Consider the following 19,769-nt stretch of genomic DNA (forward strand, 5'->3'; position numbering starts at 1 on the left):
GAATGAATCAAGTAAAAAATGTAATGTAACTGATGTGGATGCATGCCCCATGGGATTACGTTGTATAGCCTTTTGTGGTTGCCATTTATAGCATTCTAACTCAACACTGGACTGATTTCAATCGTTAGTTCAATCGTTGAATCTAAAGATCTAAAAAATAGGGCCCAGGTTGAAAAGTCCCAACGTTTCCCTTTAAGGCTGTGGTTATGACCTATAGCCCCCACTGATGAATATCCTGTTCTCTCTGATCTTCTTTTCTTGCCTGATGGCCACAAGAGGGCGTGCCATTATTCTCCGACTAGCAGAAGTCGTCAAACAATAAATTTGACATCTGAAAGCAAATTACATTTTCAAGCTGAACTGCTTGTCTCGGTCTCTGCTCATATCAGCTTGGAACTCAATGCACTTTACAAAGAAACTCAACAAGGACCTGCATCTGATTTATGTCAATAAGCTTTGCAGGTAAGCCTTCTGTTCACAGACAGAGCACAGTATTGTACATCCCTAAAACTCCCTAGGAACTCATGGATTCAAGGCAATCTGCATTCTAATATTTGAGTAAGTTCACTTTAAATTAAGTACAAAAGAGTTAAAACTTTTATTGTTATGAATTTCATGTTGAGCATAAATAAGTGTATCACATAGGTGCTGTGCACTGAAAGTCGATGTTAACGGATTCATCATCCTCATCACAGCTGTGTACAATACTGAGCTCCCCACCCCAGCAGAGCGAGCACTCACCCCCTTAGAGCCACTCATCACCACAGACACAACACAAACACCAGCACCACATCCTCACTCTCTAATGAAGCCCTACAAACCAGGCCATTCATGCTTATGGGTCATTACACGATAGGGGGGGAAATGATATGTTTACATAGGGGGGTTAGCCATTCAAAGAATAATAAATATGGAAGCTTGTATAAAAATATACACCTAACCATTTGGGATGGGGGGTGGGGGGATTGGGGGCAATAGTGCAGGGGTGCAGTGGTTTTCAGATTTCGCTCTCGTACGTGTGCAGGTAGGTCTTGAGGGACAGGATCTCCTGGTAGGAGCGGCTGGTGCGGCGGTAGAAGTCCAGGCCCGTGAGGATCTCCACGTCGCGCACACGGGCCGTGTGGGTCTTCATCAGCTCCTCCACCCACTTGGCCTCCTCGTCTGCGCTCTGCGGGGGAGGAAGAGTGGTAAGGAGGAAGGAGGAAGAGTTCATAAGCTTCGTTTTACGTCTAGAGTTGCTTATCATAGAGACATGCTTACAACTGGATGACAAGCTGTTTTGACATCTGAACACTAAACAAAATTGGCAGACAAAAAAAAAAAACCTTCTGCCTTGAGACAAAGCTGAAAAAGAAGCCCTTTGTAGGGTGCAGAAAAGGAAAATGACGTGTGTACAAAGCAATCCGGCACCTCTTACAATCTGTTTTACTTTGGCGTACTACTTGTGTGACAGTGGAGGACACTCACGTTGCAGCTCTCGTCGTTGTCAGCTCGGTGAGGCAGGATGAAGGAGAAAACACTGAGGGGACCGTCACATAAGTCCACCGTGTGTAGGAAGTCCAGACAGCTTGTCACCACAACGAAAAAGTGTGTAGGGATTGGTATCGAGCCACTCACGTACCTGAACAAACACACACACAGAGAGAGAGAGAGAGAGAGAGAGAGAGAGAGAGAGAGAGAGAGAGAGAGAGAGAGAGAGAGAGAGAGAAAACAGACATGCAAGGGACATAAGTGGATGAATAAATGTGTGTGCCTTCCCAACTCACTGCAACTCGGCTGATGATACTACAAGAAAGAAAGATGGCAACAGCTAAAACATTAAGCTTCTCATAATACAAATGCCTCAGTTATTGAGTTCCAGACAGAGGCATACCATGGGCACAAAAAAACAAGAGCAACCTCTGCAGCTCGTCATGTGGTCTCACTCCTCACTCACTGTTTCATCTTCTCTGCTGTATCTCTGTGTCCATCATAGTCATAGTCAAAGATGGGGCCGGCGATTATATTCACTCCATTACGCTCGCTGGCATATCTCTTCACCAGGGCCTTCTGGAAGTACGTCCACATTCCTGAGAAACACCACAAAAAGGAGTGAGATCACTGATAGAGAGTAAAAGAAAATGGCAGATAAACAATAAACCTAAATCTTCTGTTACGCATGTCTTTTAGGCAGGTCCTAGAACCTGACCTGTGCTCCAGATAGAGGAACCCTCCCTCCCTCCCTCTCCCATCGATGCCCTGAGTGTCTGAGGCCACCCACCAGGGCTATGATCAGAAGCAGGCGGACCACCAGAGCACTTGGGTTTGAATCCGTATGTGTGCACTTAACTCATTTACTCCCTCTACCCATTCAAGAGGAACAGTGGGGGGAACACCAAAAGAGACCCATTTTCTATCTGTGGAGATCCCACAGGCCACACATGACTGCTACCACTTACTAGAATGAGGTAAACAGGGCTACAAAAAAAAAACTGAGTCACAAATTCATAGAAATATTTTTAAAAACATGAGGACAAATTTCGTATTGTTTTTCTGTGCTATATACACGTTTAGCTGAAAACTGTACCGAACCCTAATCACTTAAGAGAATGCTGAAATAAACCATGTGTTCCACACATTTTTCAGAGAATAACCAGATTAGAAATCCAAAATATGCTTATATGATCAAGATGTATTGTGACAATGTTTAGGCATGGAGTATTGTCCCGAAACATAGACTCTGGGGAGTTGTACACAGTCACTGGTATACTCAGACCCTCCTACAGGCCTCGCCATAATGCCTGGTGAGGAACAGAGAGAGCAGCCTACTTATCCTATAAGTGGGCTGAAATGTTTAAGAGAAGCAATGTTCTCTGTGTGTCTTTGGACTATGTAAATGCATGTTGACACACAGACAGCTGTGAAAATACCACCACACTCAGACTTACACACATGTAAACACACGGAAGAACACACACAGGTATGTGCAAATGTACAGTTAGGTCCTCATTCATAACTGCACAAGCACACCAAATACAAACATACATCTTTTTATATATCTCTCAGAAATCAAAGGTAACCTGACATAACTTTAAACAATAATTAACTAACATAACTAAACTATAATGTTGGCAATTTTTGCTACATTTTATGCTCAGTATAATATTACCGGAATTGTACAGAGTCTACATTTTTTAATCCCATTGGAATTGCATAAAAAAACAAACCAAAATGTATTTATATACATTCAAGGGCACACATGTTTGAAATAATGCTTAGCTTGTGGATATTTTTTGACACTGCACAAATTCCACAGAAACCACTATCTACACTGACTATTACATGTGTTTATACATATTTGAAATCCTTCATTTCTCAGAGAATACCTTTCCAAAAAGCTACAAGCTTTATAGAAAAAGAAACCAAAAACTTTAAAATAGTTAAATACTATTAAAAATAGAAAACTCAGAATAGACTCACTTTTGAATGCTGGGTACATGGGCACTGTGTTGGTGATGAGCACAGCATCATATCTGGCATCCTGGCTTGAGGCCAACTCTGTCAATCAAGTTCATGAAATGAGACCAAAGAATGACTGCCATCTGTGCAGAATTATGATGACTGCTTAGGACATGGCGAGGATCATGGGAGCGGTGACTCACGGGGAGGGTACAGGAAGCCGTAGGAGATCTGCTTGTCTGCCTTGTAGCCTGTGCAGGACTGACTGTAAGCCGGAGGGATGCGTGCGTCTGGCCTCACGCAGTTACTGAGAGCATCTGTCAGAGTCGTCACGTCAACCTGAGCAAAAAATGACACACCATCATATCAGAGAAACATACTATAGGCCTACTGGTAAGTATCCATAGTCCTCCTTATGAGGCATGCTTCTACCACTGCAGAGTTTGCGTTGATGCTCAATCCAAAACTGGTCAGAAGGCCAGTATATTGAGCATGCTTTCATTACTTTGTAGATGACTTTGAACATATTTTAGAAATTAAGGAAGTTGAGCTGAGCACAAACTCTACACTGGAGAATTCTGCTATCAGTTTAAAGGGGTGACATCTTTTGTACTGCAGTGTGCTTACAGGCAGTGTTGCCATATATCAAGGCAGTGACAAAACAAGCCTGTCGCTCACATTCAGGATTGAGAAAAATGTGTCTCTATAACTCTACTTAATGTCAACATCATGTACTGATTACGCATTGGGCCTGTCGTAGTTGAGCAATCCACTGAATAGAAAACAGATATTTTGATTGAAGCTGCCGGCTAGATTCTTAAAATCATTACTAAACCACTGAGTCTTTTAGGCATTCTGTTTTCCTATTCTCTGTGGTGCTGAGGAGAGACCGATACCTGTTTTGGTACAGTGTAGGAGGTCCACAGGGGCATGGATAGGACTTCACTGTATGCACTGATAAAGTCACTGTGGTGGAGGATGCTGTATTTCGTTTGAAACATAACTGCTGGTCGACCATGAGGGAGGTTCTTGCTGTCTACATGACCAAAGAGAAAGGGAAAGAGACAGATAGATGAAGTGTGTGACTGACCCCCACCATGACATTTAAGTAGCAAAGCTGCGGTCAGTTACCATTCCTTCAAAAATGTTTCATTCATTCACTACATTTAAATGATGGTGTTTCTGAAAGGAGATCTTTACCATCTATAGCTTGCCTCACACGTTGGTTGAGCTCTTCCACTTTGTTCTGTAAGAGACAGAGCCACAGTGACTCCAGGTTATAGCCTCTTACAATGGCCAGTTTCAAAGCTCTCTGTCCCCTATATTTTGAACGCAACTGTAAAAGATTCAAAGTGAAAATGTCTTGCAAGAAATCTACATCCCTGCAGAAGCAAGAGCATTTAAAAGAAGAAGAAAAAAGAGAAACTTCATTCACATCAAGCATTTCAAGAATTTTAAAGTTTTTCTTAACAGCATCTGGAACAAATCTGCAGGTCAACTTAGTACGCACAGTGTACAGCTCAATTCCACAGCTGCACAATAGCAAGGTAGTTAGAAACAAAACAACACTTCTATGTACAACTGTCTGAAAATGATTTGATGCATATTTGTATGGCAAGAACAATTATTCAACATACTCCATGATAACTCTGTCCAAAATAACACTGTGTAGGTTGTTGTTGTGCATGTTTCTACTGTTATTTCTACTGTTAAATATCTCAAAGTTTGGCAAATGTGATGAGTTACAAATCTGTAAACACCAATGGCGGAATCAATTAACTTCTATTGGCAGTGGCTTTGCATATTTTGTGGAAACATTCTTGCCTATCTAAAAACTCCCTTGCTTATCTAAATGCTGAGATGACATTGTTTCTTAACTTAATAAGCCTTGTTAATACGTGTGTCTGTAGAAAAAGTAATACTCCTGCAACAGGAACCCATCTGTACATCGAAAAGCATTCTGGGGATTAGACAGGGCGCTGACCTTATCTTCACAGCTGCACCCTAAGTCGTCTGTGACGCCACCAACAGGACCTGATGGGGTGGGCTTGGACACTTCCTCAGGCATGGCAGGTTTGTGTGCAGGGAGCTTCAGCAGGTGGTTTAGACTGCCATGGGTGCCGTTGTTTGGGACAGGCTTCACTCCCAGCAGATCTGTGGAGTCGAGAGGAGAATCTGGTCTAATATCAACTCCACCCTGCATTCACACACCGTCCTGTCCAGCTCACGTTGTGTTCAGCATCTTTGAGATGATGCATCGACAGAATCTGATGCACGCTGTTCTGCACTGCACACCCGCAAACAGCACTAACAAATCTAAAATGTACAGAATATATACATGTACAAGATTATCACATCCATCAGTTCACTGCTGGAACAAGTTAATCTTACCACACATAATGTTGTAAAGTTCGATGTTCTCGAATGCTGGGACTTTAGTCTTAAAATTGAATGATGGTCCATAACCTAAGAAAATAGTCTGAGGGGAAAAGAGACATGCATGATTACAATAATCGGAGAGTATCTTTGGCCTTAGTATGTTAGGGTTACACTGGAAAATACGTATCATGTACCTGCATACTGTTGATCTTGTTATCGTAACCATGGTCACCAGAAAATAAACATTTGGGCTTCCTCTCAGGTGGCTTCCTGTATAAGATAGTGACAAAAATGGTAGAAATCACCTCTCAATGACACAATACCATATAGGAGACAACTAAAATAAGTCACATCTGACATGGTATTTTTTATGAAGACACAACTATGAAATTATAAATATCCTCATGTAACGTCCAGAGCCTGATGGTATACCTCGGTCCAATGCCACTGATGAACGTAGGCAATAAGGTTCTGGGTTATATCATCAAACCACAATGGTGAGCAGATTCAGATGCATGCACTACCGAGACAAAAAAGAACATCTGCTCTAAAGCACTGCTCTCCTTTCCCCATTCTTCAGTGTGCTACCTAGTGTTCTAGAAAAAATATCCAGAGAGGTAGGTTTCCAGCTCTGATTGTAATTTCCAATTACATTCTGATTACATTAGTTCCCTAAATTACAGCCACAAATGCTGCTGAATCTTGGTAGTAATTCAGTCACACTGACTATGAAACAGGTTTAATCTTGATCCTACAGTATATGTGTTATCTCAGAGCCAAATGGCTAAATCTGTTATTAAAGACAAACCAGTTATAAATAACCAATTGCAACCAATTTTCCAATGAGTATTGCTAACCAGGTAACTTTGGAAAATGCTTTGTAAATCTTTTTTTTACTAAACAAAGACCTTACTGATCAGTTAGAGTCATAATATTTCTACATTATTGGCAAATTAGCTAATTGGCTTTCTCCCCATATTGAGGTTTTCCAAACATTTGTTATGTGCATGCTAGCATGTAGCGTCAGCTCTATTACAGGACATTTATACTAATTTCTTTCCTGCGACTTAGAGCTGCCGCTTCACCTTTATTTTGTTTATTTCTAATTCATAAAATCTACCACCCATAAACTTTGCCTTCCACCACCCCAAATCTCCACCCCAATTTAGTGGTTAGCAATAATTGCAAATTATTTCAATTCCAGTGTCAGAGCCAAAAAAAAACATCGGTTTATTTGTTACAGAGAATGCTTTTCTAAACTGCCTTTTGGTCAGAGGCGGTTTTACGGCAATGATATGCCGCCTCTAGCTAATCATTAGACAGTTGTGCAGACACCGAAACATCTCAAAAATCCAACCAGTGAACCAGCGTTCTGTCTGCTTTTTAATGAAGGACCCATTAGTCTCTACACTCAGTGACCCGAATGTCGGAGAACTCCACAAGCATGCGGTGTCTGCTAATCACCTATCAGGCCTTGGGGAGCCGTCAATTATTTCATTTTATTCAAGCATTGGATACGAAACAAGAAGAAGACTGATCCCTACTGAAACTGTCAGCCGGGTATGAAGCCTGCCTCTCTCTCTCTCTCTCTCTCTCTCAGAGAGCAGTCAGTTCACAGCTCCCATGGTGCCAGCGATTAGATGGTCTTATATCTTGGCAGGGTGAAGCTAAAAGACCTCTTTCATTTAGCTCTGCGGTCGACTCAAATGAGGGAGTGGGGTGGGGGAGCATAGGAAACTGAACGCTGTCGCTCTTTACCCTCCCAACTCCCCCCACACCACACAAACACACACAAACACACACACACAATACACATTTTACACACACACACACAATACTCTCCCTGATTTGTTTTCAGTGGCTTCACCCGTCAGGTGATGGCATGACCTCATAGATTGACTTTAAGGCGATGGTAGTTTCACAAGCAGAACGAATGTGGTGGGGTTGTTGGTCTTCATGTAAAACATGTACGGTCTCTTCTTACATCCCCTGCCTTCGGTAGTTATTCCTCAAAACAAGACTTACTTAACTTTGTCTCCGAGAGCCAACCTTTCTGAATTGAAACTGAATGCAATGTGGTTTCTAAACCACAGTCTTGGAAGGTACCAAGTGTAAACTGCTGATCTATGTGCAGCTAAATTGGAAATGTGTAAAAAACATTTAAATGATGAAGAGTTTTGAGGGTTAGTGTGAGCAAAGAAACCAAGAAGGTGGGACCTCACCTTGCAACATGCCATTTCCTCTCCACCATAATATGGATGTCCTCAATGCGGCGGTTGTAGGCATAGTGGAGCCGTTTGGGCAGATGTTGCTTCAGGTATGGCTTAAAGTGCTGGCCTGGCTTCTTGCACTGAGGGGGGTGAGGACACACATGCTGTTTTACATGCCGCTCAGCAGGGCTCTCTGTGCTAAGGGTATTAAAGAAACCTAATAACAGCATTCAATAATAACACACATTGAAACCACCAGGAAAGGCACAGGTACTGTATGACTTACTGTGAGATTGGCCACCACTGCTTTGGCATCATCTAGGGAATACAAAAACAAAATAATAACAATGCGAGGTGTTAAATTACAAAATAGAAAACAAAACAATTTGCTACAATATTTCTTTTCGAAGAAACTATTCCACAGGTATTCTGATATTTACAATGATACTTCTTTCATGTGTTATTTACTGACAGTCAATCATCTCGCTCCCTGAAGTGACCTGAATGGAATGCACTGCCTCCGTTTGTCTCACATTCTTTCATCACTTACATTTGGCGTTATTTGGGTTTCTGGCACGGATTCTTCCCAAAGATCCTGGTATGAGAAAAATGTCATCCACGTTCGTCATGTAGGAGTTCAGGAATTCTGTTCTGTCACAGTTTGCCTCTTCCATTCCTGAATAGGACAAAATCTCATATCAGCCTGATACAGAATAGGACAAAATCTCATATCAGCCTGACTGCCACAGAATCCCCTTTTTTGGTACATAATGGCTTTGGTCAAGGGGATGGTGCTGTTTACTCTGTCACCATATTTACAAGCCAGCAATTCTAGCCATGAGAATCAACTGGGAACAATCTCTTGATAATTTCCAGTACCGTGATCTCCCACTAAGATGACGTTAACACATCGATGAAGTTTCATCTGTTTCAGACCCTCCATCAGGTGGCCCACCACTTTATCCAAGTCTTTCAGTGCAACGCTGATCTGCAGAACACAGAACCACATGGTCAGATCAGTGTATGCGGAGCAGTACAGTATTTGCAAATATGAAAAACTTATGTTGCCAGTGCATTGTAGTTATTTTGAAATACTTTAATTGCATATTTTTTGAAGATTTTCATAATCCATTAATGTACAATCAAAGTGTATCATATTTAGAGGCACATCACACACATTTGAATTTCTCTTTTGTACATGTTTAGCAAAGTAGACTGTGGACTACACCGCATTTGTTTGTTTTAAAATAATGTATACATTGTTGACATGGTCAACAAAGCTGTGATATAGTAAAATATTACTTGTCTCTACTATATTTATGAATGAACAATAATGAATAGATAATTTACATTCATGTGAACCTGGACATGTATGAAGGTATTAAAATCAGGCGTAGAATTCACACAGGGCTAGAAACACTGACAGTGAGATATGGCTAAAGGCATATAAAACAACCCTATTAAGGTTTAACCAGTGTCAATTCAGTTTACAGACAGGCTACATCTTACGTCATTACTCAGCGGTCCCAGTTTATGTCCGTAGACGTCAGGGTGCTCATTGTGCATTGCATACACATAGGGCCTGTAACCACAGGAAGAGGGATCATACCACACAGTGTCATAACCATACAGTAACTACACTTTCAGAAGTAAGTGAGGACATACAGTATGTAATCTAGTTTAAGCATGAAGGGAGCGTAGCTGAAAGATCTCTACAGCCAATGTAGCAGTGCAGAATCTAGAGCAGGTATTGCTGATAGAACACCCTTCAGAGTAGTGCATAAGGAGAAGGTTGTGTGGGTAGGTGGGGGGTGCAGTGCAGACCTCTCTGTATCCGGAAGGTTCAGCCACTGTAGAATGGTCAAAATCCTCCTTTCCAATGGAATGGACCTGTTGGAGAAGACACAAGCAAAAAAAAACATCAGCACTAAATTAGATATATTCACTGCTGTGTATATATATTCATCTGTGTAATAACATTCGTGAGGATACCTTAGCAAAAGCAATATCTATGTCACAGTCAATAAATTAATTTAATGAATTTAATTTCCATCAAAAAAAAACAAAATAACATCTTGCCAATATTGACATATTCTGCTCATTATTAGTCAAAGCCTTAAGGTTAAATAAAACTCATTAGTCATTATGTCCATATTTAGAAAGCCCAGGAAACTATGGGACACTTTAAATAAAACTGTGAGGCACTAAAGGAGGAATGGTAACAAGTAGTTTCCCTGAATTACAGCTTGCGCAATGCACTGTGGGGAAACGGGAGTCGATCAGTTGTTGACAGAAAGTGAGCCCAGTTCCGACAAATCCTGTAATCAGGCCCAGGTGCAGCTGGAAAGATTTGTCAGGGGAGAGACCAATTTTTCGCACAATTCCGGAATAATTCACACTGTTGTTTATTTGTACTCTAACACCTGGATGCACTAATGTGTGTATTGTTTCACAGCTAATGGGTTTGCTGGTGCAGCTAATCCTCTTCTGTCCAAACTAATGTGTCATGGTAATTTAGTTCTTCACACACAGTGAAATCCCATATGTGAGTATGAATCCGAGCATGAAGACAGTTTTTGGTTGCGAATGAGACTGTTATGTGTGCAAACACCACATTACAATGCCCATATGTGCATCTGTTCGTCCCACTGGTAAATGGAATACCTCTGGTATCAATTTGAACAGCTTGTTCATTTTTACTTGGATGAGCTGGAGCAAAGAGACACACTGTCCCCTGCAGGCACCACACAGCATTGCACTCTAGCCTTGACCATGTGATGTTGGCTTATATGCACAAAGCATTTGACTGTTCAATAACTTTCTAAAGGTAATGGAATGCAATTTGAATATATAACAAACATCACTTTTGAAGTTTAACAAATTGATAGCCACTCCTCACTTCATATCTTCTGATTAAAAAGTCAACTCAGAGAAGGCCGCTGAAGGCTGTAACAGTACCCAGCGAGTACAGTGCTGTGCAGTGAGAAAACCTTACTTCCTGACACATTAACAGATGTACTAGCGACAGACGTGAGCACCCATGGGTTTTAGCCACCTTACTAGCAGGCCCACCTCCCATGCGAATTGCGAGTTCGTGTCCGGCGAGGGACTGTGCTTGTCTACACAACTTCACAGAGAAATAAACAAGCAGGAAACCAGGAATCCTCAACACAGGAAGTAGCTAGCTAGCTATGTAGCATTATATTGACAAACATTGCTGTTGAATGGAGAAACAAAAATGCTACATTGCCTTAGGTATCAAGGGAGCACACTGCAACTATAAAACAACAACAGAGGATCAGAGCTCTCCCCTTAATGACAGCTCTGGCACTTATTCACCAGCCTTGCCCAACCATTACTGTCAAAAGCTGATGACTGTTGACTGATGACTGAGCGTGGGATACAGAGCAAAAGCAAAGTACAACGTTCATCTACCGTAAGTGGACAGCTGAGTTGGTGAAAGTGTCTGTACCACCAGAGGGTCCAAAAACATTTTCATTGTTACTGTGGAAAGTTCTGACTCACCATAAATAGATGTTAAGTAAGCTTCAAAGTACTGGTGTTAGAGCTATTATGGAGTTTTAAACAACAGTGGGCAATACCCTTTAAAGTGTCACACTTGTCTTCTTCTGCAGAATATTACCACCATGCTAAAACCTTAGACAAATGAACTCATTTTAAGTAAAAACATCTACCCACTATCCTAAGCCGCGCATCTAGCAGAGGGAGACCTAAAATGCAAACCTTGCATCATTGACATCATTCACTGGAACCCACATTTTATTTGTATATGGGACTCATTTTCCCAAATTGCTTGCAAAACATGCCGGGGCAAGTCTCCCTACATCACAGCAAAGAAGGGTCATGGGAGAGGCAGTGCAGAGGGAAGAGAGAGGTAGAGAGAGGTAGAGAGAGGTAGAGAGAGAGAGAGAGAGAGAGAGAGAGAGGGAGAGAGAGAGAGAGACTTCCATCTCAAAGGCCTCTGTGTGTGTGTGAATGTGGGAGCCTTTGTGTTTGAGGTGAGGTTTATAGAGCCCGGAGTTGGCCCAAGGGCATGACCAAACAAGAACATGCATATGATTCCCCCCCCCCCTTCACACGAGATCAACCATACTGCAATTAAAACACAATTATTGTACAAACTACTCTTTTTGTCTGAGGCCAGTACTACTTTGAAGAGGCAAAGAGAGTTGACCCTGTATGAGGGGCTATGTGAACCGAAGCCCACCACTGATGAAATGGGGGAGAAAGTTATACATGGCTCTCAAATGAAGCTGCTTGCCGTTGTATTTGGCACATGATATTGTGGACTTACACCGGCCAGAAGAAGGTGCCAGCTTTCACTCCCTGTTTCTCTGCTGTGATCCAGATCTGGAGAGGGAGAGGAGTAAGATGGATATGTAAGACATACATTTAATACAAAAGAGAAAATACTCAAATTACAGACATGAACTTTCAGAATTTCACTAAAGTTTCCATCTAATAACACTCTACTACTGAACAACCTTTAGCAAAAGTATACATAATGGTGGTTTCAGACTAAAATTCATGTCACGTTCTCATACTGACCTCAGTCATAGAAATCTCCATGTGCAAGTTAACAACAAGCCCACAACAACATAACCACCATTATGTATAATGCTCAATCTGACAGGTGCAACTCCAAAAGAATGATTTTAAGCTATAGTCAAAATCACCTCTAAGTGAATCTAGCCTTCAAGATAACTCTGAGATGGCTCTCATCTCCACATCATACACTGATTTGTTCCAACTACAATCGGAAAGCTTCAGACAAAAGCTCAAACTGTCAGAAATGCAAACTACTAAACTGGTAGGGAACTGCAGAGATTGAACTGTTCGATATGTTTCCACACAGACCTGCAAATTCATTAAACTCTGGGTAGAAAGTTATCAGCAGAGAAAACTTGTCAAACAGAGTACAAAAAAGTAAACGTATTCCCTGAGCCTCAAATGAGGTACCTGTCTCCTAACACAACAATCGCAGGAGAGATGTCTGTTGAACAAAGAACCATAATTGTAGCACTGGTGCGATATAACCACTATTCAAGTAAAAGGTATAGTCATAAAAAGTGATCTTAAAAATATGCATCAAAGCTAATATCTATATTGTCCTCCTACACTGAACCCTCAATGTCATGAGTAATACGATGATGTTACGGTGTTGGACCCACTTTGTTGCAATTCTGTCTACAACCAGAAAAAGCCTACTGATTGACACAGTTTTGCAAACAGTTAAGCTATCTGTTTTTCAAGAGAACGCATGCTGGCTGTGAGTCATGCTGTCATGTCATGCTGGCAAAGAGTGTGCAATCAGGGTGACATTTTTAAACAACCAAGCGGAAATCCGATCAACAAACAATCAGACTAATGCTGATGTCTCCTGAATGTGATCCCTCAGCTAGCTGCACTAGCATAGGTCTAGCACTGGTTGCTTCTCTGCTCTGGCCTGAGAGTGAGTTGAGCCGCCTCTCCAGCTGTTGAGCTGATGGTTGCCAGATGTAGGGGAAAGAAAATGCTGTTCACTTTGACATGATGAAGCCAGGGAAGAGAAGGACAACCAGACCAAAATAAAAGACCAGGGAGAGCTAGAGGGGAAAGCGAGCACAGCCTTGAGAGACTTGAGAGAGGACTTGAGAGAGGACTTGAGAGAGGACTTGAGAGAGGACTTACTGGCTGACCTCCCCACCAGCGGTGCTTCAACTTCTCTCGACCACGGATTGTGAAAGTGGACTCAAAGACAGGATCATGCATCGAGTTGCCCACAATTCCATGAGACTCGGGATATAGACCCTGCAGATGAAAAAGAGTCATGGGCCAACAAGAAGGAATAAGGTTCCAATTGATGTTTTATTTTATATAAAATTGTATTTTATATATGTAAGTAGATTGGTAAATATACATACCGTTGCAATTGAGTAGAGATTTGGGTAGGTTTTGGTGGGGTATACTGGTCTCATGTAGGGTGCATGAGTTCCACACGTTCCTGTGAGTAAAGGAAAACAAACAAATGAGGACTAACCCTGAAGACACGTTTGATATCTAAACTTGTCTGTTTTAATGTGCAGTGGCTTACTTAGCTTCTCGATGTAGGGGATCACATTAGAGCCTCTCTTCATATATGAGGCCCGGAACCCATCCACAGACAGCAGGATGAGAGGGGGACGGACAAACCTTCAAACACAGTAATAAATGTGGACACACACACACACACACACACACACACACACACACACACACACACACACACACACACAAACACAAACACACACACACACACACACACACACACACACAAACACACAAACACAAATCAGTACAACTGAGACCATATTAAAGTGTCATTTAAAGTAATATCAGGCATACTACCTGTATACTACACTATTCCACGTATATAAATGTATATATTCCATGTGTGTAAATAAATGCAAACTCAGTGGAATAGCCTTTTGATACCAGATGTTTTATTACTGCTAGCCAGTTATCAGGACTGCAACGGTCTTTATTTGACATGCATTGGTGTGCTGACATCTTAAATTGTGGGTTAAATCATGCTAATTATTATGCTAACAGTCAGTAACCTCTATTTATAAAGATAAGAGCTTTCAGTCTAGTGACTTGAGTGTGACTTCCTACCTATTTCTATGTTCACTCACATGCATACACAGCATGCAACAAACAAACATTTGCATGTCTTTGGTTATTCTGATGGCTCAACTTCCTCTGCTGTTTAATTCATTGGGCCTTTTTAAAACAGACTTCACAAACTATTCTGTGAACCGCTGACCTCCTTTGATATGCCAAAATGCCACCAACACACTGAAGTGTTTCTCCCACGAAACACACAATGCGACCCAGGAAGGCCAAGTGATGTTTCAGCCCCCACTGACTGGGTGAATGGGGAGAATGGGTCAGGGAGAACACTCACCCAGCAGGACACTCATGACTCGTAATTTCCTCACACTCCTCAGTCAGCCATGGAACATCTCCTGAGATGGAGGGAGATAAACAGAGTGAGAGAGTGAGTGAGTGAGAGAGTGAGAGAGAAAGAAGCTGGGATTAATGGGCTCAGTGGTTGACACTAACACAGTTCTGTGCAACTGAGTTGGGCCCAACCTTTGCAGAGGCTCTTGTAGTTGGTGCAGCAGTCTCCTTTAGCCAGGCAGTCCTCTGAGCAGTGGCAGGCGTGCTGATCGTTACGAGTCTCCCCACAGCGCTCTTTACTGCACTCATACCTGCCCTCTGAAACACATGTTTAAGACACTCGTGTTAGAAATCGGAGAGAAAACATTTGAAATGAACTAAGATGACTGCAAGATATTACAAAAGCTCCCAACCCATGTGCTATGCCATACATTTTACGATATGTATTAGGTGTCTCTATAATGTGTGGGCAAATGCCTTTGTGAAAAAAAGGCACTGCCAAACACACCACGTGTTAAATGCAGACCACCTACATGGACAACCGTACCTGTTTTCAGGCAGTGCTCATCAAAGTCGGAGCAGCAGCTGTTGTATGGTTTGCATAGATTGTCACAGCGACATAGCGGAGCTTCAGCCTCGGCCAGTTCAAAGCACCTGTTTTTGCAAGAGCCTGACAGGCTGGTCAGTGGGGAACTGGAGGGATCTTCGAGAGAGAGAGAGATAGAGAGGGGGGGTAAACTGTTAACATCTGCTGGAGTCTCTAAAATACACACCAGAAAATTGGGCCACAGGCCTATAGCCTTTCAAAGCCAGTCAACAAAATCCCATAAATCCGTCTAGACGTAACAAAGCATTCCTTGTGTATTCATAAAAGACATGACATAATCATAAAAAGAGGGGGGATATGACAAGTGCAGTGGATGGGCTATGCAAGGTGCAATATGTAATCATCAAATGGAATACATTGCACTTATTTAAGACCCATGGGCCTCCTCTGCCTAGTCTAAATGTTTCTTTTGAGCTCTGAACACATCCATCTGTTAGTCGTGTGTAAGAGAAACAGTTTAAAATGCGCGTTTACATTTAGACCTCGTTCATGCAAACACACCTGTGATGAAGGCCGAATGTTTGTTTTATGCCATTTGAATGCACATGATTGGAGTTTCTTTAACATAAGACTAGAAAATGTGGGTCAGAAAGCAGTGAAATGCTAACTGCACATCTTAATATTGACTTAAGGTAGAGCTGAGCAAACATTTCCAAAATTTTCATCAACAAGGTGAACCTAAAAAACACAGCACTGTTGTTTCATTCAAACTCGGGGATGCACTGGCACGCACATCTGATGGACACGGGTCTTAAAATAAACATTTAATTGGATATGAAAAGCTGTAACCTACGAAAATATTCTATCATATCGAGCACTAATGGAATCATCTTAAAAAACATCAACATCTGACAAACTGAAATGGCAAAGGCAGTTAAAGATATTAATCAGAAAAGTCAAAAACATGCGGCCAGGCTGCTTTCTTGACATGTTTGGAATGGCATGAGTGAGTCTGGCTTTATGTACATAAACCTCTAACGGACACTGCCGCATGCGCTTTCCAAGATACACTGCACTGTGAGTCTGGGACTGGAATGACTTCCCCCTCTCTCACACACATACAGCTTTCTTTTTCCGTCTCCCGATTTAGATACAGAATTCGGTTTATTTTGCAATGCACGCATGGGCTTAATGAAATGAAAAGAAAAGACAATAAACAGAACTTGACATTGCACAACAAAGGCATTGCAGGTAACCAAACAGTGAAATGACTTACTGTGCGAACGAGAGTCATCTGACGCTTTGGACCTCCCTGAGCGTCCCTTAACAACGTGAGCATAGTATACTCTGGGACCAGATAAAACAATCAGGGCGTAAAAGACCTGTAAAAGAGTAAAATAGTCGTAATTAAGAGAGGAGAGGTAAAAAAAAAAAAAAACTATTTTCGTATTTGGTTATGGTTTAATTTATAGGTATGCTGAAGAAGAAATATTGGTAGCCCATGTTAAGTTACAAAACTTACAAAATAGCTGAGCTCATGAAAATAGACATTCCCTTAATTTTGTTTTAGAGAAGCTGATGGGTTAGCAAAATGATGCTGAGAAGCTGATGGGTTAGCGGACATGCTGAACAAGCCTGTTTGGTCTTAAAAATCCAGTCATTTCAGATAACAAAGCATTTGTCAGTTAATTATAGACACAACAAGCCTATATTTAAATGGACCGTCTGCACATTAACCTGGAGACAGTAAATTACAGCTTGGGCATAGATCACCTGCTGGAAAGTCTGTCATCACCAGATGGGTCTTCCCATGCATTGAAAAACCTATTCAGTTCAGCTCAGTGATCCTCTCAAACCATGAATAGCCTCCTGATGCAAGCAACTCAACAGCGCTTCTTTAAAACAAACTGGATGCAGCTGAAGTGCAAACGAATCTTAAATCCAAATGTATGTTTTGATCCTGAAAATAATTTCATCCACACTGAGCAAATGCCTAGACTGAAGAAAGCGAATTCCAGTAAGGCTATAGCACCCACTAAAGCCAAATATGTGTACGTAGGACCCACACGCAAAAGCACTCAAATTAGCTACAAAGTTATGCTACTTCTCAACTTTCCTGAATGCAAAATAACATCAAACACTGAACATAGAAATAGTTTGAAGTAGTTGATGCAAACTATAGGTTGCATCAACATGCACTATCAATATCATCCTATACTTAAAACTACCGAGCACAATTATGACGATTGCATTTAAAAAATAAAAGAGGTAGATACAATAGGCTACATATTTTAAACAGGCGCACGAACTATTTACTCTATCTTACCGTACCCATTTGAGTGGTAACATGGTTAAATATTGAGCTTGACCAAAGTGAGTTCAGTGCTGCAGACTGCCGCCACCCATCCGCACCATGTTCACGTTACAGTACAGCTCACCATTCCAGCGAGTGTTTTGAGCATTTTACAGGCAGCCAATGACTGCAGGGCAGCATCAGAACGCGTGTGGTTTCAGCGCTGTCAGTGCAATGGGTAGATCGCACGTTTATGTATGTAGTATAAATGACAGTTTGTAATGTCATTTAACGTTTGCTGCGTGTCATGCATTTCGGAACGTCGCTCATTTGTGCAGTTAAATTTGAGTGGACCCTTTTATGGTTTAATTGTTGAGTGCCCCTGAAATTGAATTGGTGTCTAGCTTGAAGAACAAACAAGACATCACATAGCCTTTTGCTTCGGATCACATGCAGATGTTAATCTCACAGCAATTCCGTGCATTTATGAAAAAGACTGGCAGCCTGTTACATATCTGAACTAGATATTGTGAAGACTTACTGATTGCTTTCGCTTCAAACCAAAGTCCTCAAGTCTACCAAGTTCCCTTCTGTTTATAAAATACTCTGTGAATACATATTCTAAAATGTTAACTGCTCTGGACTTCGTATAAAAGGAATCTTTTGTATTAGATGCATCTATGTCTTGCAGTTAGAGTATCCATCTAAGAAGTTGAACAATAATCGCTGAAGTTAGCTGATGGAAACCATGGCAGGCGCAGAGAAAAACAGATGAGTTTGAGGAAACAGGGTCAAGTACACTGGAAGTGATGACTGGCTATGGAGGAAACGGTAAACAGGAGCAGGCAAGGACACTGCACAGCTGCCCGAGAGACTGGAACACAAGCAAACCATCCTGCCAACTCCTACACGGCCATTTGCACATGCTTTATTATAAATATAAAGAGACAAACATGTCACGTGTTTAAAAGACTGGTGGTAATTGTACTTGGAGGCAATACAAAATGGTGCAATATCATCAATCATCTAAAAAGCTAACGACACAGACAAAAATAAAAATAGAGAATAAGTGTGTTGAAAGAAATGCCCTGGAAAACATTAACCGAATGCTTTCCTCCACACAAACTGAAGGGGAGTGAGAAGATAAATGCCAAGATTTTCTACTCACTGTAGAAAAGAACATATTCAGCTGTATACGATCTCAATATGACCTTCAGAAATCTGGTGATTGCAGAGGATTTAGATGGGGCTGCAACATCGCTGTCATCAGACCTGTGACGCAGAGGCAAAGTTTAACAGACCTCTGAAAGAAGAATAGAAAATCTGCTATGGCCCAACCACAGGGGGTCAAATGCTTGCTTTACATATCACAATTCTGCAGAAGGAATTTGAGGTTATATGAGACAACCAGGTGTAATCTATTTTTCCACCAGACATTCCAGTCATACCAGATGATCATGGTCTTAACAGATTGAACATGTCCAGCAGCATCAAATCCAGACCCAGACAAAGAAAGAGGCTATTTAACAGAAAACAAAAGGAAACAGACCGATTCTGCTGCTAAGATGAGGTGGGTGCTCAGTCACACTTTCACTCAAGGTCATCAACTCCTTGCTTTGTCAGTCTGTTTTGTACCTGCAGTTAAACTTTACAGCACATGTGTGAGAGATGACCGTGCTGGTGATGATGCATACAACTGAGCTCTATACGGTGACCCCCCCCGCCCCCATAGCCCCTGTGTGAAGTCATCTCATGTGGCTCTGCTTCAGTCTCGCCTGCTCTGGCAGGGTTTGTGCCGTTAGTGTCGCTGTCCTGCCTCCCCTTCCTGTGTCTGCAGTCTGAGACGAATTCCTGACTCATACACCCTAACTAAAGTGTTACTACACTACAAACTCCAGCGGCCTCCACACTTTCGTTGTTCTTGTAACGTAACACAATGTAAGATATAATAATATCTACT

The 19,769-nt window shown here is 41.7% G+C and overlaps 1 protein-coding gene across 1 annotated transcript; it reads right to left on the bottom strand.

Annotated features, from left to right (window-relative positions):
• Positions 1 to 574: 574 nt before the first annotated feature.
• enpp2 (ectonucleotide pyrophosphatase/phosphodiesterase 2) lies at positions 575 to 18,017 on the bottom strand. The gene is made up of 25 exons (XM_012826452.3): positions 17,848 to 18,017; positions 16,793 to 16,898; positions 15,517 to 15,672; positions 15,162 to 15,287; positions 14,974 to 15,034; positions 14,122 to 14,219; positions 13,952 to 14,031; positions 13,719 to 13,838; positions 12,343 to 12,398; positions 9,852 to 9,917; positions 9,537 to 9,609; positions 8,907 to 9,015; positions 8,578 to 8,703; positions 8,314 to 8,345; positions 8,040 to 8,167; positions 6,012 to 6,087; positions 5,830 to 5,917; positions 5,423 to 5,592; positions 4,639 to 4,684; positions 4,335 to 4,474; positions 3,642 to 3,777; positions 3,460 to 3,537; positions 1,937 to 2,069; positions 1,468 to 1,621; positions 575 to 1,168 (listed from the first exon to the last, which is right to left on the bottom strand). The coding sequence occupies exons 1-25, from the start codon at positions 17,863 to 17,865 to the stop codon at positions 998 to 1,000; spliced, it is 2,547 nt and encodes an 848-aa protein (XP_012681906.1). The 5' UTR covers positions 17,866 to 18,017; the 3' UTR covers positions 575 to 997.
• Positions 18,018 to 19,769: the final 1,752 nt, after the last annotated feature.

This window comes from Clupea harengus, chromosome 1 (genome assembly GCF_900700415.2).
Source record: "Clupea harengus chromosome 1, Ch_v2.0.2, whole genome shotgun sequence".
Classification (NCBI taxonomy): domain Eukaryota; kingdom Metazoa; phylum Chordata; class Actinopteri; order Clupeiformes; family Clupeidae; genus Clupea; species Clupea harengus.

Excerpts from the sequence above, each read along its gene's own strand:
- enpp2 (XM_012826452.3), bottom strand. Across the intron at positions 13,839-13,951 it reads ATCTCTACTCAATTGCAACG|GGTCTATATCCCGAGTCTCA; the intron begins GTATGTATATTT and ends TTTCATCTGCAG. Across the intron at positions 1,169-1,467 it reads ACAACGACGAGAGCTGCAAC|AGCGCAGACGAGGAGGCCAA; the intron begins GTGAGTGTCCTC and ends CCTCCCCCGCAG.